The sequence below is a fragment of the Lissotriton helveticus genome, chromosome 6, assembly GCF_964261635.1.
Source record: "Lissotriton helveticus chromosome 6, aLisHel1.1, whole genome shotgun sequence".
Lineage (NCBI taxonomy): Eukaryota > Metazoa > Chordata > Amphibia > Caudata > Salamandridae > Lissotriton > Lissotriton helveticus.
The window spans coordinates 1822055930-1822080748 of NC_136067.1; the positions used below are offsets into that span (position 1 = coordinate 1822055930).

General features: G+C 48.3%; 1 protein-coding gene across 2 annotated transcripts in view; it reads right to left on the minus strand.

Moving 5' to 3' along the window:
* Window positions 1–24819, minus strand: part of UBR2 (ubiquitin protein ligase E3 component n-recognin 2) — a 1610484-nt gene that overhangs the window by 655042 nt on the left and 930623 nt on the right. For both annotated transcript variants that reach the window (XM_078649714.1, XM_078649715.1), the window contains exon 29: window positions 10093–10274. In XM_078649714.1, the coding sequence (XP_078505840.1) occupies window positions 10093–10274 (182 nt within the window). The remainder of the gene's footprint in view (window positions 1–10092; window positions 10275–24819) is intronic.

Below are 24819 nucleotides of genomic sequence, written 5' to 3' on the forward strand. Positions count from 1 at the left end.
AGCCTGAGGGCGGGGGTGCGGGCGAGCCTGAGGGCGGGCGAGCCTGAGGGCGGGGGTGCGGGCGAGTCTGAGGGTGGGGGTGCGGCCGCCCGGCACGGCTCCTCTGCAAACCGAGGCCGGAGACCGAAGGCCTTGTGCCGAGTGGTGGCTGGTCTGACCTTCCCGGCCCCTGGCTCCAGTTAATTGCGGTGAGTCACGCGCTCGATCCACGGACAATGCGTGCTGAGGTGGCCCCAGCACCGGCACATAATTAAATGGCGAGCACTGTGAGCGATATCTCTATCACAGCCCTCGAGTGAGGCTAATTGTGGAATGGGGAGTACAGTTACCAGGATACCGTTATACTTCACTGTCCTGAACACCCTCCTCACCGGGGAATGACCGGTGCAACTATTAGAGTGCCACTGCATCACCATTAATGCGTGACTGGCCCACTCCTCACATGTATAAGACACAGTGGTACACATAGACGCAAGATAGCACCTGCATTTTCTCCCTCTTGGTCTGCCAGAGCCTCAGGGGCCCACACCATTGCCCAGTGTTTGCAGGGTCTCTACCTGCTAACCACTGAACCCGCTGGTCAATCGCAGTCCACATGCTTAGCAGCCATTTTCTCATCCTCCTCTGCTCATTATGGGTCACAGAAACCCTAAGCAGCGACAGCTATCTTTTGAGGCCGCCAAAACTCCCAGGCGGGAAGACAGTGACTATGCCACGCGAGGAGATCTCCCAGGCCCTGCGAACCCACCAGACTCTGAACACCCCCCTGTGGAGGGCGCGGTGGCCATAATGGCGGAGCTACGTGCCAGCTTCAGGGCCATAGACACGCATTTCGACGGTCTGGCGACTCATCTTAACACCATGCACGGCCGCCTGTAACAACATGTGGTCTGCATTGACACAGCAGAAAAGCGGATCTCAAACATGGAGGATACGCATTCGGCCATGGCCAAACACCAAGATCACATTGAGAGCCTCTTAAAAACGACGGCATCCAAGGCAGAATACATCGAGGAAACATCGCGCAGCAATAACCTTCAGATAGTTGGCATGGCCAAATCCACCAACACAGGCCATATGGAGGCATACGTGGAGTAGAGCTTGTAGAACTCTTCGGAAGGGACTGTTTCTCCACGACATTCGCGGTCCGTCGAGTCCACAGGTAGCTTGCCCCCAGATCTGGCCCCGGTGCCCCTACACGCCTCATTATAGCACGACTGCTTAACTATCACGACCGGGACGTTGTACTGCGCAAAGCCAGAGAAGTGGAGAATCTATAGTTCCAGGGGATTTCGCTGTTGTTCTATCAGGACTTTACACCAGTAGTTCTGGAAACCTGATGCTAATTTCATTAAACGAGCTCTGAAAGGAGCAAACATTCATTATGTCATGCTGTACCCAGCGCGCATTCGAGTTTAAGTCGACGGTAAAAACCCACATTTTTGAAACCCACAGAAGCTGCAAACTTCTGAAAACACCACAAATTAAGCATGAACACACCCCTGGGAAATAACTCTTCAATACTATGTATAAAGACAGAACAGTGAACTTTAAACCTACGCGAAAGTACCCATTGTGTTTCTACTCATTGCCATTTAGCGATTGCTGGGATGGTATATCCTTCATTTGTCTAACCTTTTCGTTCCTCCTCTTTTCAATTGTAGTTACATATAATTTACACATGACTGACGTTGACCTAAGTGGCCCGCACTGGGCGTTGCCTCCCCTCTAGGAGATCTCCTACTTTGTTGATTGTGGGATAATGGGATTCACCGGATACAGGTTGGGTGGTTATCTGATATGGGAGGGGGGTGGTGGGATGTTTTTTTGTTCTCATTTTTTATGGGTTGTTTGTATTATGCAGGACATTAAGACACGCACTGGCTGGCTTCCTAGCACCACACACATAGATGTTTTTATTTTCAAGCTATCACATCTGCTGTAGCGAGATCGAGTGGGGGGGGGGGCCTAGAGTTGCGATGCATGACGTGGAATGTGAGGGGTCTGTTGAACCCTAGCAAGGGGAGGCAGGTCTTAGTCTATCTAGCCAGGCACAAAATACATATACGCTCCACTCTCCGACAATCGTTTTGTGGCAGCTTGGGGCACCAATAGATTTCTTTCCAGTTGCAGTATCTGTTCTCACGGAGTCTGTATCCTGATCCACATAGTAATCAAGGACCCTGAAGGGAGATATTTATTAGTGGCGGGGAGTTTGGGAGCGAAGCGGATACTCATAATTAATGTCTACGCCCCTAACGTAGATGTGACCGGCTTCTTCACCAACATATCGACACACACATCTCTGGCATTCCTGTCAACTCCATCATATTAGGAGGTGATTTCAACCTCACCCTGCAACCCACTTCTGACACTACAGGCGCAGGCCACATCACCAAACCCCATTCCTTATAGGAGCTTGAGGCCCTGCAGCGGACCCACTTGTTGGCTGATGCTTGGCGGCACCAACACCCCATTGACACAAACGTCTCCTTATACTAAGCACCACATGGTACGTGGTCTTGTATAGACCACTGGTACTTAACCCCGGATCTCTTGATTAATATACACTCAGCAGACTACTTACCCTGCACAATCTCAAACCACTCACCGGTACTGTTATCATTGACCTTACCCAGCTTAGCACACCCATACAGATCCTGGCGTTTCCCAACTGATGCTCTACTTGACACTGTCTTCAAAAGTGAGATACGAGAAACGATCATCGAATATTTCCAGATCAACTCGGAATTGCAAGGACTTGCCTCTCGTGAGACCGCTTATCTGGGAAAATATGCACGCGCTTGGGTAAATGGGGAAGGGGAGAGACTGGGATGGACCCTGGCCAGACTACTTCGTCCCCGACAACAGACCGGTACATCACTCAACTGCAATTAGACAATGGCACTCATGTCACTCAAGGGGCGGATATCCTCTCTATCTTTTTGTCCTACTACACTTGCTTATACGCTACATACTCCCCACCAATCAACACTACCCTTTCCGACTACTTAGCAGAGGTGGCAATGGTGTGGATTGAAGAAGGCCAGCAGCAATTTTTGGCCTCACTTATTAGCGCCGATGAAGTATCCCAAGCCATAGAAAATCTGGATGGCTTCCGCGCCCCCAGCACGAACGGACTTACGGGCATATGTTATAAAAAGTATAAAGCCACACTAGTCCCGCATCTCCTGGAGGTCTATGGGGAAGCACTGGACTCAGGGGTGCTCCCTCCCACTATGCGCAAAGCTATAATATCCCTGCTACTTAAACCAGGCAAATCGCCTGATAGGTGTGCCCTCTATAGGCCCCTGTCTCTGTTCAATCAAGACTATAAGATATTGGCTTAAGTGCTTGTGACGCGGATATCGCTTATAAATGATCAAATCATCTCCCCCTTCAGAGGGGTTTTGTTCAAAATCGATCGATCTCCGTCGATTTGCGTACGATATTTGCAGTGATTAACCAAATTGACACTGACCTCTCCGTAGCTGTGATATTGCTGGATGGCGAAAAGGCGTTTGAATCCCTGGAGTGGCCTTTCTTCTACGCAATGCTCAACAAATTGGGCTTCCTTTGTAATTTCTGTACTCTCGACTGCCTCCTTTACACTAACCCAGTGGCGTGCCTCTGTGTTAATGGAGAACTCACAGACCAATTCCCCTTGTCGTGAGGCACCAGGCAGGAATGTCCACTTTTGCCCCTTCTACTCATCATTGCAATGGACCCTCTGGTTTAACATATCTTCAATGGCGCCATCTCCAGTGGGGACTCCGTTTCCATCAGGGGCCCCTCCTGGCCGCTCTATATGCAGAGACATTCTCTTATTTGTACGCAAGCCTGTTACAAATCTCTCTCCAATAATTCGTGAGGTGATCCGGTTTGGAGTCTTTTCTGGTCTCATTACCAACTGGACTAAATCGGAGGTCTTCCCCTTGACGGATGCTACCCCCCCTTTCACGTTGGACTTCCCCATGCGGTGGTGAGATGACCTCCCTAGATATCGTGGCATTTTACTATACCATAGGGTATCAAAAGTCATCCTCCTCAATTATGGCTCAGCCATAGATAGTCTATCGACACAGATCGATCGCTGGATAATGCTCCTCACACTATCAATGTCCAGTAGGATAGCTATCATTAAGATGGTTGTTCTGCCTCGCTTTCTCTACTTTGTTTTTAAATATTCCCATTCCACTCACAACTAACATTTTTGCTACTCCCTGGAGGATGTTGTCAAGACAAATATGGGCAGGTGGACAGGCCAGGGTGAGGTGGCAGACAATGCCCTTTACGCATAGCGGTTTTGGAGTACCCAATTTTTACTTATATAACCTATTAGCACAGACGCACTATGCCTATTTCTGGTCCACTCGGACATACGGCTACAATATTTGAAACCTGAACATTCACAGGCTCGCCCCAGTCCTCTCTCTACTATTCGTCCGCTTGGTCTTACGAGGACACCAATGGAAATTCATACACTGCAGACCACATGCTGGGCTTGGAAAAGGCTGACTGCCTATACTCCCCACACCTGCCTCTACTCAATAACCTGTGGTTACCTCCGACCACCGAAACTCTAACAGCACACATTCACCCGATGTCGCCTACGAGCCATGGGAGATGTGTTTCGAAATGGCCAAGTGCGTTCAGTCGCAGATATAGTAGAGGGCCATGACAAATATCTATTTTAGATAAATTTCATGGACACAGGACGCAAACCTCACTGGTTGCCTCGATACGTCCCTCAACTGTGGAGCCCCAGGAATTCCCTCCCCTAGCTACAATAATTATGTCTCCTGACTATATCACCTTGCCCAGATGCTCCGTCCGGAGGTAGGTAGGGGAAAGCAGGTGGCTTAGGAGGGAGATTTGTGGGACCCTTTGACAGATAAGATGTGGGCGTACTGCAGTGAGAAAACTCGCTATATCTCCAATAACTACAAGCACAAACTCCTTCACTTTAAATATATACACAGGGCTTATGTCACCCCCAAACTTATCACTAAAATGGACCCAACTAGGCCTGACAACTGCCAGAGGTGCATGGAACTGCCCCCCTGTCCGGGTGTTTTGGGAGACGGTTTTTGGGCATCTCACATTGATGGTTGAATCGGAGTTGACCCCTTCCCCACCGCTTGCACTGCTGGGATATATCCGTCCCCTAAGGGCTGGGTTTCGGCGCTTTATTGCCCTACTGTTAGCCAAAAGACAGATTTCCTTACACTGGGGTAGACCTGCACTGCCGACAGTGAAAGCCTGGATGAGAGATCTCATGTACTTAGGCACTACGAGTGATATATATGCAACGTTGCTGCCCCTTGCCTTCTGACCGAAGAACATTTGGCATCCGCTACACTCCTATTTGCTACTCCACCCTGAACTTCCTGACTGAAATGCCTTCACAGCTATGATGGATGCTTTGTTAGCTAACCTGTTATGACAAATAGATCTGCTTGTATCTATTCTCGTGTGAACCTGCACTGTTATTTGATTGTTAATATATTTGCCATCGTCATGCCATATGTTAATATCTAATCAACATGCTATGCACTGTATTTGTTATTGTAATTACCTTTAGAAAACTGCAATAAAAACAATTAATAAAATAATATAAGACACACACTAGCAGCCTACCCGGAGATATACCCAATACGCACAAGTACAGTGCAATAAAAACAGGTAAGGAGCACAAATACACAGTGGTCGTCAAACCATATACTAAAAAAGTGGTATGCGAACCACGATTCAAGTCAAAACTACACCCAGAAGACGTAGAAGTGCTGGGGACCCAAGGAACCACCTGAGGTAAGTAACCAGGAACCCCACGGTGGCCGTGTACAGAGTGGGAACACGACCGCATGCTCAATTCAGGTTAATGGGTAAGTTGTGGTTGCAATTTTAAAGAAGGACCCTTCCCAATGGACCCTGAAGAAACTCTGTGGAAGACAGAAGGTTGGAAAACCACCACACCCATGGATACCCTAGGAACCAGGATACCTACACCAGGGAAGCCAGGTGCATAGGTGTGAAGTGGCGTTGGAAACCGCTGTCGAACTCAATGGAGGACTTCAGGAAGATGTCGTTGCTAAAGAAGATGAAAGTGTCCGGTGGAACCCGAAGTTGAATTCAAGTTGAAAAGTACCTGCAAGCAGAGGGAGCAGAGTCTACACCACTCAGGAGTGACCAGGAGGACCAGAAATTGAATGCTTACCGATGTCGTTGTTGGAGGAGAGATGACGGTGACCTTGGAGCTGCAGCTGTGTGGACCAGGCAATGCAGAGGAAGACCAGGAGCCATTCACGAGTTGTCCCACGTCAGGTTTTGAGTGTTGAGGGGTCAGTGTACGTCAGAAGCACAAACAAGCCTTGACAACTGCAAACAATGTGGAAGGTGCAGTGTCGGGGCCAGCAAGGTCCAAGTTACTCACCACAAGCTGGGGAGTCAGAGCAGGCCCGAGCAATGAGGGGAGCCTGCTGGAATCAAAGAAGACCCTCAAGAGGACCTACAGGCCGGAGGCACTGGGTTTGCAAGAGGACCTTGAGCAGCTCGCCGAAGATACAGGCCTACGGTGCAATAGATGTGGTGAACACGGATATCTTGATCGCAGGAGATGCTATCTGGAGCCCGAAGATCTTTGAGGAAGAGAACCAACAAGCCTTTGCAATGACAAGTCAACGTAGTTCAAAGGGGTTTGGTTCCTGCGGGTCTGATGAGGGGAGACTGGCCTCAAACTCTGAGTGAAGACAGTGCAGGCCTCGAGGGAGTTGCAGCACCATCACCTGTGTTGCTGAGCCAGTCGGAGTACATGGGAGCCCAGGAGCAGCAGACCGGTTAGCTTGGCTGCGGTGCTTGCAGATGCAGGGAAGTGACTCCTTCACTTTAAGGGAGATTCTTTCAAGTGTCTTGGATGTCCAAAGGCCTTGAAAGGTTCCTGTATGGAGCACAGGCACGGACATTGCAGCAGACGAGCAGGGCATCAAGACCAGGAGCAGCAGGAGTCTTCCCAGTTGCAGCCTTGGTGCCCAGAGCAAAGTCCAACGAAGTCCAGCGAGCCCAGATGGTTGAAGATGAAGTAGTATCTTGACCTGAATCTTGTCCCACCATGAATCTAGGGACCCACTCACAGGTAAGCCCTTAAGTACCCTAAGGAAAGGGTTGGGACAATTCAGGAGTCCCTCCCAGAGGAGGGGCTGGACAGTGGAGAAGATACTCCCATGTCCTTTGTCCAGTTTCGTGCCAGAGCCGGAGCCAACGGCTCCCTGAACTGGTCTGCATTGGACTATGCAAGGACAGCCCCAATTGTGCCCTGCAAGTGGCGTTAGTGGCACAGGCAAGCGCCGCCACCCAGCCCCAATACACTAAACCCTGTCTGGGAGGTGGTCACAGGATATCTTTTGGTCTGCCTTCCACTGCTCGAGCTAGGCTCAGCAGCAGGTGGGCAGAAACATGTCTCTGGTTGGCAGTAACCTTAGCTTGCTGTCTGGTTCTGGAAGACTAGTACCAGAAGCACTGAGGGCCTCCCGGAGGAGCTTTACAGTGCATGGAATCATACCTCTCACGCGGTTTACGGTGTGAGAGGTATGATTCCAATGTTTGATACAAAACATGACAGGGTATGTTACAGCCAATTTAGAGATGGTCATCGCCTAATGATACATGGCCCCTCTATATGTTATATGGCTGATGCGCTTACAACTTGGGAGAATGGACTCTGTAAGTTGTAGACAGAGTGATTTGAGTCTTCAGGCGTCAATGGAGCAGAGTTCTTTGCAAACGAGGGGGTTGCATAACCCAGCGGACTCAACTCACTTTGTCCATTGCACCCAATGGGGATTTTAAAGTTGGGATTTTGAACTACGGCACTAACTACAAACCCACTGAGGTAATACAACTGATTTGGACTGCAAATACCATAAGCCAATGTGATGTCGTTGCAGTAAGTGGCTTAAAGACACGCCCATGGGGGAGGACTTTTTTGTAATAAAGCTGGGGTTCAAAATCAGCACAGTGGTTTTGTTTCTACATTTCCTGAGGCTCGTGAACAAGGGCAGTTGTCCTGAAATGCGTTGAGCAGCGCAGTGGATGTGTGTAGGCAGACTCTGCTTGGGCCCTCGTGGTGATGAGAAGGGAACTCTGGGCGGCCTCCTCACCTTGGGCAACCTGTTCCTCATTACGCTCCTGTTGAAATCTGTTGCCCCTAGTTGGTTTAGCTCTAAAAGATTCATATTTTCATGCAAACGTGAATATTTGTCCGTTGGCGTAGTCATCTTTATCTCTTTGGAACTTATAAGTTTTCCTTTGTTTTATCTTTTCTTCTTCCTTTTTTAGCCTTGATGACATCTCCTCCTGATATTTTTTCCTTTATTGTGTGTCCCCTTGTAGTTCTATTTCTGCACTTAGAGCCTCAATTTAACTTTGTAGCTCTACCCGATCCACCTCTGCGTACTTCACAAGAATTTGCAATAGTCTACAGGAGGAGTCGAGGTTGAATTCAGCCCACTCTGCCATCATACATGGGTTGGGGGTGTCATAACTGGGGGCTAACATAATATATATATATATATATACACACGCATACTTTCCATGTACTTATGTATCAATATATGTATTAATTTTCTTCTAATTCAGCATATCCAATGCACTACTCCATTTCTGACCCTATACCCCTCTCAATATATACTCTACCTCAACTCCGATTCATCTCAAACCTCATTCTACCTCTCTTTCCAATGCATTACCCTATTTCTCACCCTAATACCTCTATCATTATATCCTCTATATCCACTCTCATTCATCTCAGACCCCATACCACTACAATGACCCCTAAATAACCCTTTCTAGACTCTTCCCTCCACTACCCCTCCTTGCATCTTCTCATGCCTCTTTTACTATTCAGACCTCATAAACAAGCTTTTCTAAACCCTTACCTCTGACTCTTCCATCTCCACCTCCCTTTTATTCATCTAAAACCCCTGCCTACTGCTATGAACAATTTTTTTTTTAAATTTCCTATTCCTTATAAATCCAAAAAACAGAACAACATGTCCACCACTCAAATAAATGTCATGTTTCCCTATACTAACTCCCATCCACCTCCCCATTACTCACCTAAAACCCCCTCCTACAGCTATAAACCAAACCCAAAAATAAAAAATGTCTAGACCCTTCTCTCTTTTATCCCTCCACTATTCCTTTCCAATTCAAATAACAGGCTAACATGTCCACGTCTAAAATTAATTGCATGTGTCCCTATACTAATTACCACTAATCCTGTTTAGCTTCTGCAGTAGCGTACTACTCATCGAAAAGCGATTCAGCACCTCATCAGGGGTAGCAAGCTCTATATAAATGCAAAACTTTTCCCTCTTCTATCCCTCCACTATGCTTTCCAATCCAAATAACTGACGAACATATCTACCACTCAAATTACTTTCATATTTCACTAAACTAACTCAACACTAATCCTTTATGAGTTCCGGAGTAGCGTGCTACTCGCTGAAAAAGCACTTCAACACTTCATTAAGGTAGCAAGAGCTAAATAAATGCAGTTACGATACAATACTATACAATAACCAGGCAAAGTAGTGACTCCAGGATTAATGGTGAAGACTACCTCAATACTTTGTCTTTAAGATGAACCTTAAAGACCAATGAAGGCTGCCTGTTCATTATGGATTCCGCTGCTAAGTAAGGAAGATATGGTAATTTCGTTTTATTTAAGGGTTAGTAAAAACTGAAGATAAACGAAAAAACTGGCACTAATTTGATTCAGTGCTTGACATGAAACTTAAGGAAAACGGTCAGCAGAAAAGGCAGCCTAGGCCAAGAATGTATTTGGAAAAAACAGAAATGCAGCTGAAGTAATAATCCCACTGACTCTAGAAGACAAAGTAACAGCATAAAGGGAGGTTTTCAAGGGAACTTTTTAAGATAGGAGCGTGCATATTCAAATGCGGAGACAAAGAGGTCGAGGTCCCACTGTAATGTGTCCAAATTAAATAAAAAAATACACGTGAATCCTTTCATTGTTAACATTTGATAGACAAGGTTTTTTTCTCTGCAATTCATTTTTAAAAAACACTTTACCTGTGATCAAGTTCTAATGAAGTTGATGCATCTAGTCCTTCTAATGTCTGCTGGAAGAGCTCCTTGTTCTCATCAATGAAATTCCTCTGCATTTGAGACATCTGAGCCATGACCTTTTCTCTACGCTGTCTCGCAATCTCAGCTTTGCGCTTCTTCTCAGCTTTATCTTTATCCCGTATACTCTGAAAGAACAATACCGAGGAAGCCATTAGGAACTTAATTTCAAATGTAATTAAAGGATAACAAACCGAAAAAGTCCACCATACATCTGTTACAGGTTGTAAATATGTAAATTGATACTTGTATAGCGCACTACTCACCTGCAAGGGTCTCAAGGCGCTTGTACGAATACCGCTGTGGAACCCATCCTGGCTTTCCCTGTGAGGTGTCCACTCCTGGGCACCACCAAGGTGGAGGCCAGACATCCTTAGCGTTGTGGGGGCCGTTGTGGAGGTTAAGCAAGCTATTGCCCAGAGTTGCAGAGTGGGACTCCATGATTACAATAGGCACCGAGGCGAGAATTATCAGGTCAGTGGAATTTTGAGCCCAAGACCCGCCAAGGCGGGGAAATGAACCCTGGTCCCGGGCTAGATCTCTGCATCAGGGTCTGCCGCTCTAACCATTGAGCCACACTTCTCCACTTTGCAGGTTGCAAGTTCGTCTTCAAATCACACAGCATAGTCATGTTGTCATTTTATTATGTGTTTTATAATATATGCCAGCCGGCAAAGCTAAAATAAAAACCTGTCTAATTTCCTTATTACAATCAAGTTGTGATGTCTGTTCAGAAGTATTGAGAAACAGACGTAGCTAAAATGCGCTGTAAAATGTTACAGTTGAGTTGTGCTGTTATAATGCTTCCGGCCAGCAGACAAAGCGAAATATAAGTAACAAGACCGTAATTACAGCTGCAATTTAAACAACAAAAATGATGACTACATTTTCATAGTTCTGATCTGTTTTTCTAAAATGAACAATGATTGGCAGAAAGGAGACATCTTCTGCAACATGTTTATTTTGTGCATCTAGCTCAGAATAGGAATGAAATTATCTCGGGATGTTACTTCTCAGTCTGAGCTCCAGTTCTTAATTAAATGTGAATTCTTTTAAAGTAAATACAAGAAACACGTAGCAAACACCAAACATTTGAGTGGGTTGTGGTAGGAGTGATGTGTTACATGTATTATGAGGAATAAAATATCTTCTGCCATAGGTTAAATGGATATTTGCAAGTCACTTTGGAGTTTCATGATCCTAAAATAAGAACTTGGCCTTTTGCCTCGTCCCACTGTTTGGTCATGGAATTCCTCAGTGACTTGCAATATCTTATAATCTACGGAAGAGGGTATTTTAACTGTAATAGTACATTTCTTGATAATTCTTTTATTCATGAGTCCATCACAGGTTGTAGAAAGTGTGCATTCAAGTTCTCTGGTGTTCTACATGAACATGGGTACTCACAAACTTTCACTCGGGGCCAAATTTACAGTGTGGTTCGCACAGGTGGGGGCGGGGTCAGTGGGTGGGGGGGAGGGGGGTGGGGGTTACGAGCAAAAAAAACTTGTGACCATGAGGTTGAACACAGGTCCCTGCAGCGGACGCCTTCGTCTACTGAGCCACCAGACCCGGCATACACACATCTCTCTCGCTCCCTCCCTCTTTCTCTCCCTCCCTCTGTCTACCTCCTTCTCTCTCTGTCTCCTTCCCCCTCTCTCTCCCTCTCCCTCTCCCTCTCTGTATACCTCTGTGTCACTCACTCTGTCTGTCTCCCTCTCTCTCTCTCTCTCTCTCTCACCCTCCTCCTACCTGTCTCCCTCCCTCTATCTCACTCTGTGTCTGTCTCTCTCTCTGCCTGTCTCGGTCTCCCTCCCTCGGTCTCCCTCCCTCGGTCTCCCTCCCTCGGTCTCCCTCCCTCGGTCTCCTTCTCTCGGTCTCCTTCTCTCGGTCTCCTTTCTGTGTCTATCTGTCTCTGTGCCTCGGGCAGTGCACACGTACTGTGTCTACACATCCTCGTCACCAGCCCAGAGACAGCCACCCCCCCACACACCCCTTTCCCTGTGTAATGTAAAAGCCAACTCGTTTGTCTCTGAATGTGCTTCTTTGTGGGGTTTGTGTCCCACCACTGGGCCTGGGGTGACATCCGTCGCTGGCTTTAATTTTGACTCTCACGCCCTCCCTTCAGCTGTCAGATCAAAGCCCCCCTTTGGCGCCAGGCCCCCAGTACTTCACAGGTCTTTAAAAGACCAATTACTTGTTAATGAGGCTTTGTTGTATTTGACCTCTTCTTAGCGCTCCTGCATCTCCACTCTGACTACTGTACAAGTTACTTACCTTCGGTAACGATGCATCTGGTAGAGACGATTCTAGCCGCTGATTCCTTAAGGTAGAATTATCCCCAGGTGTGAGACTAGATCCGGAATCTTTTTCTTTTCCCAGTATCTCTGCGTGCCGGGGGAGCTACCGCATGACTCCGCCCTGACGTCATCCGCGGGCGTGACGTCAGCGAGGTCACATAAGCCCCACCCCGGCGCGCTGACATCAGTTTTCTTCTGAGAACATTTGCGCGCCACAACGCTGAGCCATCACAAACAAAAACAAGCATTTACAATGCAACGGTTTCGCATTTGCAAAAGTTAGAACTACAACATGTTTATTTATGTGTTGGTTTTTAAAACCGATAAATAAATGGCATTGTCATTTACAATGCCAATAGCTTAATCTCTCGCAAATGCCACACACACAAACCCACAGAGAGCCCCCCACACAGAGCCCCCTCCACACACACACAGAGCCCCCCCACACACACCCACACAGAGCACCCCCACACACACCCACACAGAGCCCCCCCACACACACCCACACAGAGCCCCCCCCACACACACAGAGCCCCCCCACACACACACCGAGCCCCCGCACACACACACAGAGCCCCCCACACACAAACCCACACAGAGCCCCCTCCACACAAAGCTCCCCCCACACACCCACAGAGCCCCCCCCACACACCCACACAGAGCCCCCCCACACAGAGCTCCCCCCCACACACCCACAGAGCCCCCCCACACACCCACACAGAGCCCCCCCACACACGTGTGTTTACCATTTGTGTCTATCTGGGGTAAACCTGTTCGCTCCATTAAACTCTGCAACTTAACATTTAACTGCAGAATATGTGATAAAAGTCGAAGAACACGGCCTACTGGGGATACATAACTCGCTCTGCCTTGCTGGAATTAAATTCACTCAACGTTTGTTTATTTTTAGTTTTTCACTTAAGAAATGTGCATGCTCATGGAGGTATTGCGCTGCCAAATCTCAAGTTGTACTATTGGGCTGTACACCTGAAACCAATAAACCAATGGATTCACGCCCCGCATACCGAACCTGCCTTCCAGTTGGATAGGGATCAGTTGGGCATAGATACCATGCTGGGTCCGTTATACGACCGTCGTAAGGTACGGGCTTTAGTGGGCCCCACTAAATTAACCGTTCAATTGTGGCACACGGCGACGGCGGCATTGGGTTGGAAGGGGAGGCTCACCAGGTTGACTCCGCTATGGGAATCGCGGGCACTAGGTAACATGAGGAACACTAAGGGCTTTGAACACTGGGACGCGATAGGCATCTCCACGGTGGGTGACTTATGGGAGAGGAATGCTGTGATACCCTTCACCCGCTTAAAAGACTTGTATGGCTTGGGTGACAGGGAGCTTTATAGATACATTCAAATACGACATGCGTTGCTCGCGGCCCTACCCCCCGACGCATCTCTGCCAGACTCCTCGCCTCTGGAGGATCGCCTCCTCACTGAATACATGTTGGAGAGGGCGACGTCGCTCACGTACCGTAAATTGCTTAATAACTTTCCGGATCCAACACTCCAACTCAAAGGTAAATGGGAAGAGGACGTAGGGGACATGGATGAACATGAGTGGAATGCAGCACTGGGCTCCCCCAAAGAGGTGGGCATCTCAGCGCGTATGCGCCTGGTACAATTCAAGGTGCTGCACAGAGTATACTACACGAGGTACATGCTACACCGCATACATAGGGCGCCACATCAATACTGCCTCCGTGGGTGTGGGGAGGAGGGCACCTTTTTCCACACTATATGGGAATGTCCCAGGATACAGGAATACTGGAAACAAATACTACGTACGATCTCCCAAACTCTGAATCGGTCCCTGCTGCCCGACCCGCGGAGGTGCTTACTTAACATTTGGGAACCCACGGACCTGTCTAGGTATGAACAAATCTGGGTCACGGTGGGATTGATGATGGCAAAGCGAGACATAGCACAGCGATGGGGGGTGGCGGACCTCCCGTCCAAATCCCAATGGTGTATACACATGGATGCGGTGATGGTGACTGAGAGGGCGGTATACTCCAGTCGAGCCTGCCCGAGGAAATGGAACAAAGTGTGGCTGAAATGGAATGGTTACAGGGGGGACATTTGTGATCCTTTAGATGAGGACGAACCAGAGGACTCTGGAGATGAGGAAGAGGGGGGATGACCTGGGTTGCAGTGGATGGGCAGGAGAGCGAACGGGGCTATTGCATGCGTCCCCTCTTTCGACGTGCTGAATGGGGAGGAGGGTGGACGGAAATGGGGGGAGAACTGGGGCATTAGCACACTGAAACTGGGGGAGGGAATATACATCTCCCGAGAGAAATTGCATTGACCTAAGTCAGACCGCACTATCATTCCTACTGTTTTCGGTTTGTAGTTTGTTGTTTTTCATAAAAAGACAAAATGCCACCAAAACCACTTCTAACGTTGATAAAGCTGTATCGAATGCACTTTTAATGTGTAATATGTTCTACTGGACACTTGACAACAATGTTGCTTTCTTTTCTACATTGCAAATTTGAATCATGTCTAACTTACACGATATAGCGGCCGGCCCGTGGGGTTGTAGGCGATCCGCTGTGTACTATGCTAAGTGCAATAAAGGTTTTGGGAAAAAAAAAAAAAAAAAAAAAAGAAATGTGCATGCTCCATTGCAACTCAGTTCTTCCTCACAAATGTTGGTAGTGGCACAGATAAAGAGCACCAGAGCAACACACAGCCAGCGTGACAAGATGGACTCCCCCCGCCCCTTTCCAGCGTTGGAAATTACCCTCCTATACAGCGTGTGGGACACTGTTCATGCGCACCATGTACCATCTGTCTGCCTCCTATGCAGACACATCACTATGAAAGGATCAACAGAGAGACAGACTTCTGCACCCGCCCAAAACACACCGCAGGCACCCACTGAGGCCTTGAAGGGCGCCACTCATGACTCAACAAGTGCTTGTGGAAGGAGTTTGGAAAAGGAAAGAGGTGTCCACAGCGGGTACCCAATCAAGATCGACAAACTGCATATTACAAGTAGTGGCGTGGGGCAGCAAATTGGTGTTCAGTAATTGTCTTTGCTCCCCTTGTGCTACACCACTGAGACAGCTGCAGCCAGCAAAACAAGTGTCCTACTTTCTCACGCTCTGTTAAAGTACACTCTAAACGTTACCGAGCTGCCAGCCTTGTACCTGTGCGGCAGGCACCATTGCAGTGCTCAAGCAGAGGCAATTTCAGGGGGGGAGACAGCCGTAATACAGCGAATTGTTCATCTTACATTTAAGAGGGAGTGTGAACTACAGGACGTACGACACACACCATCGTTAATGCCCACACACACTGTGTGGCGCTGAGCGACAGCCTAAGTACTATAAGGAGGCCTAGAGGGACTGCAAACCATCTACCCATCACCAGCACACTTATTTGTCACTACACTGTAAGTTGGACAACAAACAAACCGAGCTACAACTGTCCTACATTCTCACGCTCTTAAAGTACACTACAAACGTTATCCATCTGCCAGCCTCGTACCTGTGCGACGGCCACCATTGCACTGCTCATGCAGTGTTGGAGGGGTCGGGAAGACAAGGGCAGCGTCCTGCGAGGGGTGTGTGCGGCGGTTACCGCCTTTGTGAAACGTAAAGTTCACATGGCATGCTGAAATAAAAAAACGAAACAAAGCGCAAAAAGCTGGCCGGGTGCACCTCCGGCCAGCGTGCGCATCTGGACACCTATGTGGAAAGCAGCACCTTGGATGATCAGCCCCCTCACATGGGCAAGAGGTGTGGTTTAGATTGCTGTGGCCATGTTCAATTTGTGCGCCTATATTGGTATGCTAGCCTGTGCGGCTTCTTATGTATTGTATTTTGTTGTTACTGAACTTCTGCACCTAATGTATTTCTCCCACCAGTGGGGCAGACCGGCACAATGTATTTATAAGCGATTACGGTTTTAAATGTTACTACATGTACATTGGTAGCAAAGTGCATACTGCACGGCAATACTTGCTGTCTGACCTAATTATTGTAAGTAGATGTATCTACAACTATTGTATTTATCCTGACACTGAGACGGACCGCTGTGATGCCTTCATAAATTGTGAATATATTGCATGCATGTACATGTGTATTGGATACATAGTGCACAACGCACAACAATGCTTTCTGCTTGACTGTCATAAGATAGAGAATGAAGTCAATAAATTCAAAATATTTTTTTCTTTTGTTTAAGTAAGTAACGTGGTACAATGTCTGCATAAACGGAGACTGCCCCTGAATGCCAGCAGAGGGAAACTGCTGCCTCTAACCTCTGCCAGCAAGGATGGAGTTTTCTGGGCATTTCGCGGAGTTCCGCGTAGCAGAACTCCGCATACTCCACCCAGGCCTCGCCAATATGCTCAGGTTCGGTAGGGTGCTTAATGCAGGTGATAGATAGACTTTCAGAAAGTTGGGAGTCACCATTGGAAGGAGTGCAATGAGACAGACAGCGATGCTACATTGGAAGGAAGGAGCGAAAGTAAAAAATAAAAATAAGAGAGAAACATATGAGACAACATTAATAAAGGGAGGAACGTACCAGAGGGTCCTCACAATATTTGAGAGGGTGTCGCTACTCGATGGTCAAGTCTGGTTTAAAGTGGCAGTTATTCTGCTTTTGCCTAGTTTTATTCCAAGCACGTGTTCCCGCTCTCTGTGAATGCAGCTCCTGCGTGGGAATACCTCGGGACACCGCCGCCGGGAGCAGCGCGGCAAATAATGGCGAGGAATGCATCCATTCTGTGCTCCCTATCAACACTCGCACATACCAGGCCACACAAGGCATTCCTAGATCTCAAACCTGTCCCACCGGTTTAATGAGGTGTGACGGACACCTCGGCTCTCGCCCAGCTCATGGTCGCCACCTGAGGCCCCAGAGCGCGCTGCGTGGGAGGGCAGCTGTCACCTTTGAAGAAAACATCTCCCAGCGTGGCCCCTGCATTTAGCTATCTATCTATCCGTGTATGGGAATGCTGGGAGGTGTATTTGCAGTAGCGACCATCCTCACTTTAAGCGAAAAACCTGAGCTGCTGATAGATGAAGGCATCCGACGCGGACTTTGTTTAGTAAGGAACCCGGAAGCGATCAATACATTTGCGAATCGTGTCTATCAGCCCAGAACCTGGCTTACCTGACGGCAAAAACATGTAAATATCCATCCAGTTTCTAGGTCAGGTGAATGATATCCGAGGTCTGTCACTCCCGGTGATCCTGTTAAGCATCACATCCCTGTCTGAGGCGGCGCTGGACATGATCATCTGAGTCAACAGGGATTGGCCCGACGCCGATTCATCCAGAAGCCCAGGGTGTTTATACGTCGTGAGGTCACAGTGACCTGCGCCCTATATCTATCTGGTAAATCACTTTTTGAGCTCTGAAAAGCCAATGCCTCGATTCCCTTATATGAGCGCCACTCTAATCTGCTTTCCCTGTTTGATTTATGAACGTATTGCAGAGTGTTTAATATGAGCTCACGAACCCAGACAGTTTTAGTTAGGCGAGGAAATTCTTCTCATTTTTTTCTCACTGGATGATAGCAAACAATTGGAGATAGGACAGCTACAAATAACATGGAAGACTGGTAGAAATACTCCCATCCTTGGCTGTGATGATCAGCCACAGTCCACCATTAACCGTAACAGCACAGAAAATTCTGATGGAAAAACTAAAGTGAAACCTTTTAGTAAACAAGTCAGGTCCCGGGCCGGCAGCCAATCACAGCGCGGCCCGGGAAATGACGTCACAGGAGTGTCCCGGGCCGGCAGCCAATCACAGCGCGGCCCGGGACAAAGGGGCGGGACTTAAAAAAAGCCCGAGAAACGCCCCCGAATCGCGTTTTCCCCGAGAAAGCGAGATTGACAGCCTCTGTCTCCCAATGGCTAGCCTCCATTTATGGAGCTAGCCAATGAGAGACAGAGGCGGGTCATCGATCCCACATACAACTCAAAAGGTTTTTTAGCGCATGCACACTACGTGCACACTTGCAGGCAAAACCCAAAAATGGCGTTTTAAACATTTAATGAGCCTACGCTAACTTAACACAGTATTCAGAATAACAGTAGCTATATAACAGTATTTATAAGGGAGGCAGCACACCACTGCTGAAGCCACCACCCTGGGTGTAAGGTGTCCACTCAGGTAAAGGAAATAGCGTTCCATTTCCTTTATCCTCTTACCTACAATAACAGGTGACATTTTACTTTAGATTATGCATAGGTATGACAAAGGCTATTTCCTCCATTTCTCTTTCCGTCTATAATAGCAATTGGAAATTTGAAATTTTACTTAATAAATCTACCAGATTATACAGAGGTAAGGCCTTAAACACACCATCTTAATTTCTGACCTGCCCAATACTCTCAGTGCAACTGTTTCCCTAATAGCATCAATATATATGTCCACGATATGCGGATCACAGCTATAATCTATTACAAGTGGGAAAAAAGCCTACCCACACTTATAACATGCCCAACTGCATGTAAAAATAAGATGCTCACTACAAGTCTGTGCTTACACGCATACCACTTTGACAATATATAAGCACATAGCTGATGTAAACTTTACTACATCACGCGTACACCCTACCTACCATTTAACACCAACACCCCTACAACCCTACAAGCCCACAACAGTACCTGGAAGTAGTTGGCAATATATAATTGCAGATAACAACAGTGGCCCTTAACATAATTTGATGCCGGATTGGTAACATGCGAAGAGGCAGGTCCTTTAACGAGATTAAGAGTAACAAATTCTATTTTATAGGGTGACTGCCATAGCCTCTTCGTTTTTGGAGTGTTACCTCCTTATGTTTCTCGGCTTGGCTCTTTATCTCATGTGTCAGCTGTCTGCAACCATGCAGTGTAGTGTATGACCATAGCCAGCAGCATACTACCCAGAACCGATTTATAGTTTTTCCTGCACAACTTGGTAGGTGGAGTGTACATTACAGATTATTCAGCTATCTGGTTACTATTATGTGAGAAGTTGGCCTGATGTGCAGTGTTCACTATTCTAGTGATCACTATATATCAGTCCAAACAACCCTTATTGATGATTGGTTGTAAGTCAACCTTATAGACCAGCTATCCTAGTAGCATGGATACGAGCAGTCTAAGGCTAAGACTCTAGAGGGCGTGTTAAGCCAGCTGTTTTACCATCACATTACCCCTTGAACACCCAGTGAAAGGACACCACACAAGTGTTATGAAAATAAACAGTGTATTTATTAGAATCACAACAACCCTGTACTCTTTATGAGGACAGGGTGCTAGGCACACAACAAAACTCTTACGAAAATACTTAAGTTAGCACGTTATACACAAATGCCCGAGGGGCACGAAAAACCATATACTTAAAAAGTGGAATGCGAAATTACTAGCAGGTAAGTACAGTACTAATAGGCTTTGGAATCGCTAGGACTTGACTAGGGAATCGTTAGATTACTTCTAGGAGACCTAGGGGACTCGGGTGCAGAGTGTGCACTCTCACGCGGGATGCGGGACAAAGTCTATGGAGGCTAGTAAAGGCAAAGTTAGTGTTCACGGGCGAACCCGACCTGGTAGGAAGAAATTGACAGTGGATCCTGACCCTAGGATAGTGAGGCTATGCTGGGACACCGAAGTGCCGAAGTTACCTAGCCCAGGGGCTGCAGCTGCATAGGTCTGAAAAAACGTCGGGGATCTCGTTGCCGGACCAGAAGCCTGGAAGAAGGAAGTTGCTGGCAGGCGACCAGTGAAGAAAAGTTCGATGGATCCAAGCCTGGATCAAGGAAGAAGAAACCTGAAAGCAGAGGGGACCAAGTTCTTGAATCACTAGCCAGTGATTAAGTGGGCACCAGGATGGCACCGGGCGAAGTCACCTCGACTAGGTGAGTGGGCGACGCTGGCTCTGCAGATCTCACGGACCAGGAGGCGTTGTCGGCGACCAGGATGGAGAGGCCAGCTGTCCCACGATGGATGAAGCTGTCGGCGTCGAAGTTACCCAGGATTGGGCAACAAGCCTTGGCTAATTCAAGCCCACGCGGTGGACTCAAAATGGCGTCTTGAGTGGACCAGGAGGGTCCGGGGTGCTCCTCTTTTGGAAGGGAGCAAGGGCCAGCCTGGAGCAACCAGACCAGCAGCAGAAATGTCGTCGGGCGTCGTTCAGAAGGCCACAAGCCAGCGGGCTAGTAGCCAAACAACGCGGTGAGCAGCAAAAAGCAGAAGGGCCCCACGCAGATCGTGGAGATGCTGGGAGGCTGCACTTCGGTGCTGGAGCTGCTCAGGGTCGGGGCTTCTCGGACCCCAAAGCACTCACCAGGAAATTACTCGGCGGGCTTGCTGGAAAGAAGTCGTGCAGTCTTGAAGATGGCCGGTCCCTCGAGGTCTCGTCACACCCACGAATCTCAGCGTGACTGATGATGCAGGTAGAGGTCAGAGGTGCCAGGGAAGCCGGTTCTAGTCGAGCTGGGCAGTCTTGATCCGGAGGAGAGACTTGCAGCAGACCGCAGTGTTCTTAAGATGGTGCCTGCGGATGCAGGGTGACTACTCCTTAGTCACAAGGGAGAAATCTTAGGAAGAAGTCTTGAGTTCCTTTCGTGGAAAGTAGTTTCAGGATTCAAAGATGATCTGATTTGGAAGGGGGCCAGTTCCTACCTTTATCCTGTAAAAAGGGGCTGGCACGCGACTAAGTCCTGCCCTAGGGGTGGGACTAGGAGGGGGGTGGTTACACCCACTTCCTTGGCGGGCTTTTCCCCAGCACAGGGTCTGGAGTGACCCTGGAACTGGTTCCAGCCAGCCTATGCACAGTGAGCACCGGGGTGCCACGTGCAGTCACCTTCCTCTAAAGCCCTGCCTACCTACAATACACAAAACCCTGTCTGGGACGGTGCTGGCACCGCCCCTGGCAGGAAACCCTTTGTCCTTATCTCCTGCTCTGGGAGGACTCCCAGCAGCAGGAGGGCAGACTTGTGTCTCGGTGGCAGCATCCATTTTGTGGAGCTGAGGCTCTGTTTGACTTTAACCGGGGTTAGGGGTTACATACATGTCGTGTCCCTCTAGAAGGGTGGAATGCTAACCCCGTCGCCAGAATTGGCGAGGGGTTAGTATTCCAATTCGTATGACACCTTACTCGACATGTTTTGATAAAGCGATACCAGAGTTGGCATATAACCGCGAGGATTATAATGCACTTAAGAGTATATGGTATGCGATATCATGGAAACGGCTAAGGGATGGGTCCCGAAAGCCGCAGACAGGCTCAGCTCATGCCAGAGCACCATCTCACACGATTCCAAGCACTCTGCCTCCAGGATTGTTAAGGCCTGCCATAGGAGTGACTGATAGGAGATCTGTGTGTCCATTTTAGGGTTAGATATAGGTATACTATATCTAAAGCAAAGGGTGATTACACCACCTTGCCCCAGCTGTCGTGCAGCCAGTTGTGTCAGATTTGGATGGCCAGCCAGGGGTGGCATAATACATGCTGCAGCCCCTGGTAGGCCCTGGGTACACCTATGCCCTGGGTACCTAAGGTACACTGTACAGGGACTGATAAGGTGGCTCAGTATCCAATTTAGATATGTACCTAAGGTACATGGAATCCATTTTACAGAGAGAGCAGTGGGCCTGAGGTCCTGAATAGCAGGGCCTCAGGTCAACTAAGTCAGAAGACCAGCAAAACACCAGGCAAAAAGTTGGGGGCAACCATAGTCAGGGATCTACCTTCCTACATAACCCCCCCCAAACGAAAGGAGATAAGGCTATCCTTGTCCAGGTAAGCCTATATTGCCTAAGTGGCCATTTAAGGAAGTACCAGCACTGGCATGGTTACCCCCTATGTCAGGGTCCACTAAGCAATCCCTCACCCTAAGGGTATCTGAGGGTCTCCACCATAGGGAATCTCTACCTGTGGAGTGTTTTGTCAAATTAAAAGGCTGGTGCTGAAATGGAGTACTGAAGTGAGGCTCCACTAATTTTGGGCTCCGCTTCCTCCAATCATTTTCCACCATATAGGCCTTTCTTTCCAAGACTGAGTTGTTTTGGGCTCTCAGGGTCAACCTCTGGCTACCTATAGCTGGAGGTTGGGTCCCTCTGTTTGGCTTACTGGAGGGACAGGTCAGGTTTGGGGCCCTCAGGTCCCAGGTTTGGCTGTGCCCAACAGTGTCCATCTGTGGGAGGTCCCTAACTAAATTTAAGGGGGATCCCTCAGGAGTCTGTTTTATTTTCACTTGGCTAGGATTACTAGCTTCAGTGCCCTTAATCTGCTGATTGGGGAATTCTTTTGGACAGGGGGCCCTTTGGGGTCCACCACTGGCCTCCCTGACCTCTACAGCCCTGGGCTGACTGAGGCAGGGTAGAGAGGGGCAAGTTACCTGCTCCAGACGGGGTCCCATCTTGGAAGGGTCCACTGACATCAGGGGTTCTGCCAGGCTAGGCCTGACTACCTCTGTGGCAGTTTCTTCACAAGGGGTCAGATCAGTTCCCTGAGGAGGCTGATCTTTTCCTAAAGTCTGGTGGGAGGGAGATTTCTCTTCCTCCTCAATGCTCTCTGTCTGAGTGGAGTGATCCATAGTTTCAGGCTTCACAACACTATCATCTGTCTGAGTTTGAGCTGTGGCCATCACAACTCTCCCAACCTTTTCAGGAGGGGGCTCAGTTTGGGTGTGGGCTGTTACCATGACAGCCTTGACAACCTGTTCTGGGAAGGAAGTTGTCTGAGATTGGGTTGTGACTGGCACAACCCTCCTGACCTGTTCAGGGAGGACATCTTGGGCTGGGGCTGTGGCTATCACTGCCCCACTAACCTTACCATGGGTATTTACCATTTTAGAATGGGTTTCTTGCTCAACTTCAGCCCAGGCTGAGAGCTCTAAATCATTCCCCAGTAGGCAATCTACAGGCAAGTTTGGTGACACTGCCACTCTCTTGTGGCCAGTGACACCTCCCCAGCTGAGATTTACTACTGCCATGGGATGAGTTTTCTTCACTCCATCAATGTTTACCACCTGGTATGTGGCACCAGGTAAAAGTTGCCTTGAGGGGACTAGACTCTCAGTCACCATGGTGATGCTAGCCCCGGTATCTCTATAGGCCTCAACTTTCATTCCATTGATGAGGGGCTCCTGTCTGTACTTGCCCAAAGTGTTGGGACAAGTTGTGAAGTTGGCAAACCCCATGCCAGTCTCACAGACAAGAGTATCTAAGTTTGGGGACCTGGTTAGGCCAGAGTCCCCAGGAACTCCCAAAGTAAATGCACCCAAATTCTTGGGGGCACTCCCACCACCTGGGGGATTACTACTAGTAGTAACAGGAGGTTTGGGAATGTTACTTGGGGGTATGTTTTCCTTATTGTTATTCTTGGGGCAACTGCTGTCAGTTTTTAAATGACCCACCTGTTTACAGGGATAACAATAAGGTTTCTTCTGGTTGTTGGAAGGATTCTGGGACCCACCCCCCTCAGAGGATTTTTGGGGCCCTGATGTGGTTTGATCTGTAGATTTATTCCCACCCTTCTCTTGAGGCTTGGTTGATTCCTTTTTCTGGTCACCACCTTGGTTCTTGGGCCTAATCCTGGTTCTGACCCATTTGTCTGCCCTCTTACCCAATTCTTGTGGAGAGGTCAGATCAGAGTCTACCAGGTGCTGGTGTAATAACTGGTTCTGACAATTATTTAAGACTTGCTCTCTCATAATTAGATTATACAATCCCTTGAAATCAGTAACCTTACTACCCAGTAGCCAGCCCTCCAAAGCCTTAGTGGCACAATCCACAAAGTCAGACCAGTCCTGAGACTGAGTTTTCTGGGTGTCTCTGAACAGCAACCTGTACTGCTCAGTGGTTAAACCAAACCCATCAACCAGTGTATTCTTCAGGACCTGGTAATTGTTAGCATCCTCTACTCTTGTAGTGAGGAGCTTATCTCTACCTTTACCATCAAAGGAGAGCCACAGTATAGCTGCCCACTGACTCTGGGGAATGCACTGCACAGTGCAGGCCCTCTCCAGAGCAGCCATCCATTTCTGGATATCATCCCCTTGCTTAAAGGGGGGCACTATTTTAGTCAGGTGTTTAGTATCTAAACCCTTCTCTCTATCTCTTGGGAGATTGCTGCCACCAGTGGGAGCTAGCCCACTCATCTGCTGCTCTCTAGCAAAGGCAAGCTTCTCTTTGGCCAGGGCAAGTTCTTCCCTTTCAATCCTCAGTTCAGCTTGTCTCATTCTAGCTTCATGCTCTTTTCTCTGAGGGGAAGTAAATCTCCTCTGTGGAGGATTCCTTCTCCCCTGAGAAGAGGCATTAGAGTGCAGAGATCTATTGGAGTCCCTAGAAAGAGATCTATCTCTCCTAACTCCAAGGTTAGGCCCACTTCGGGTTA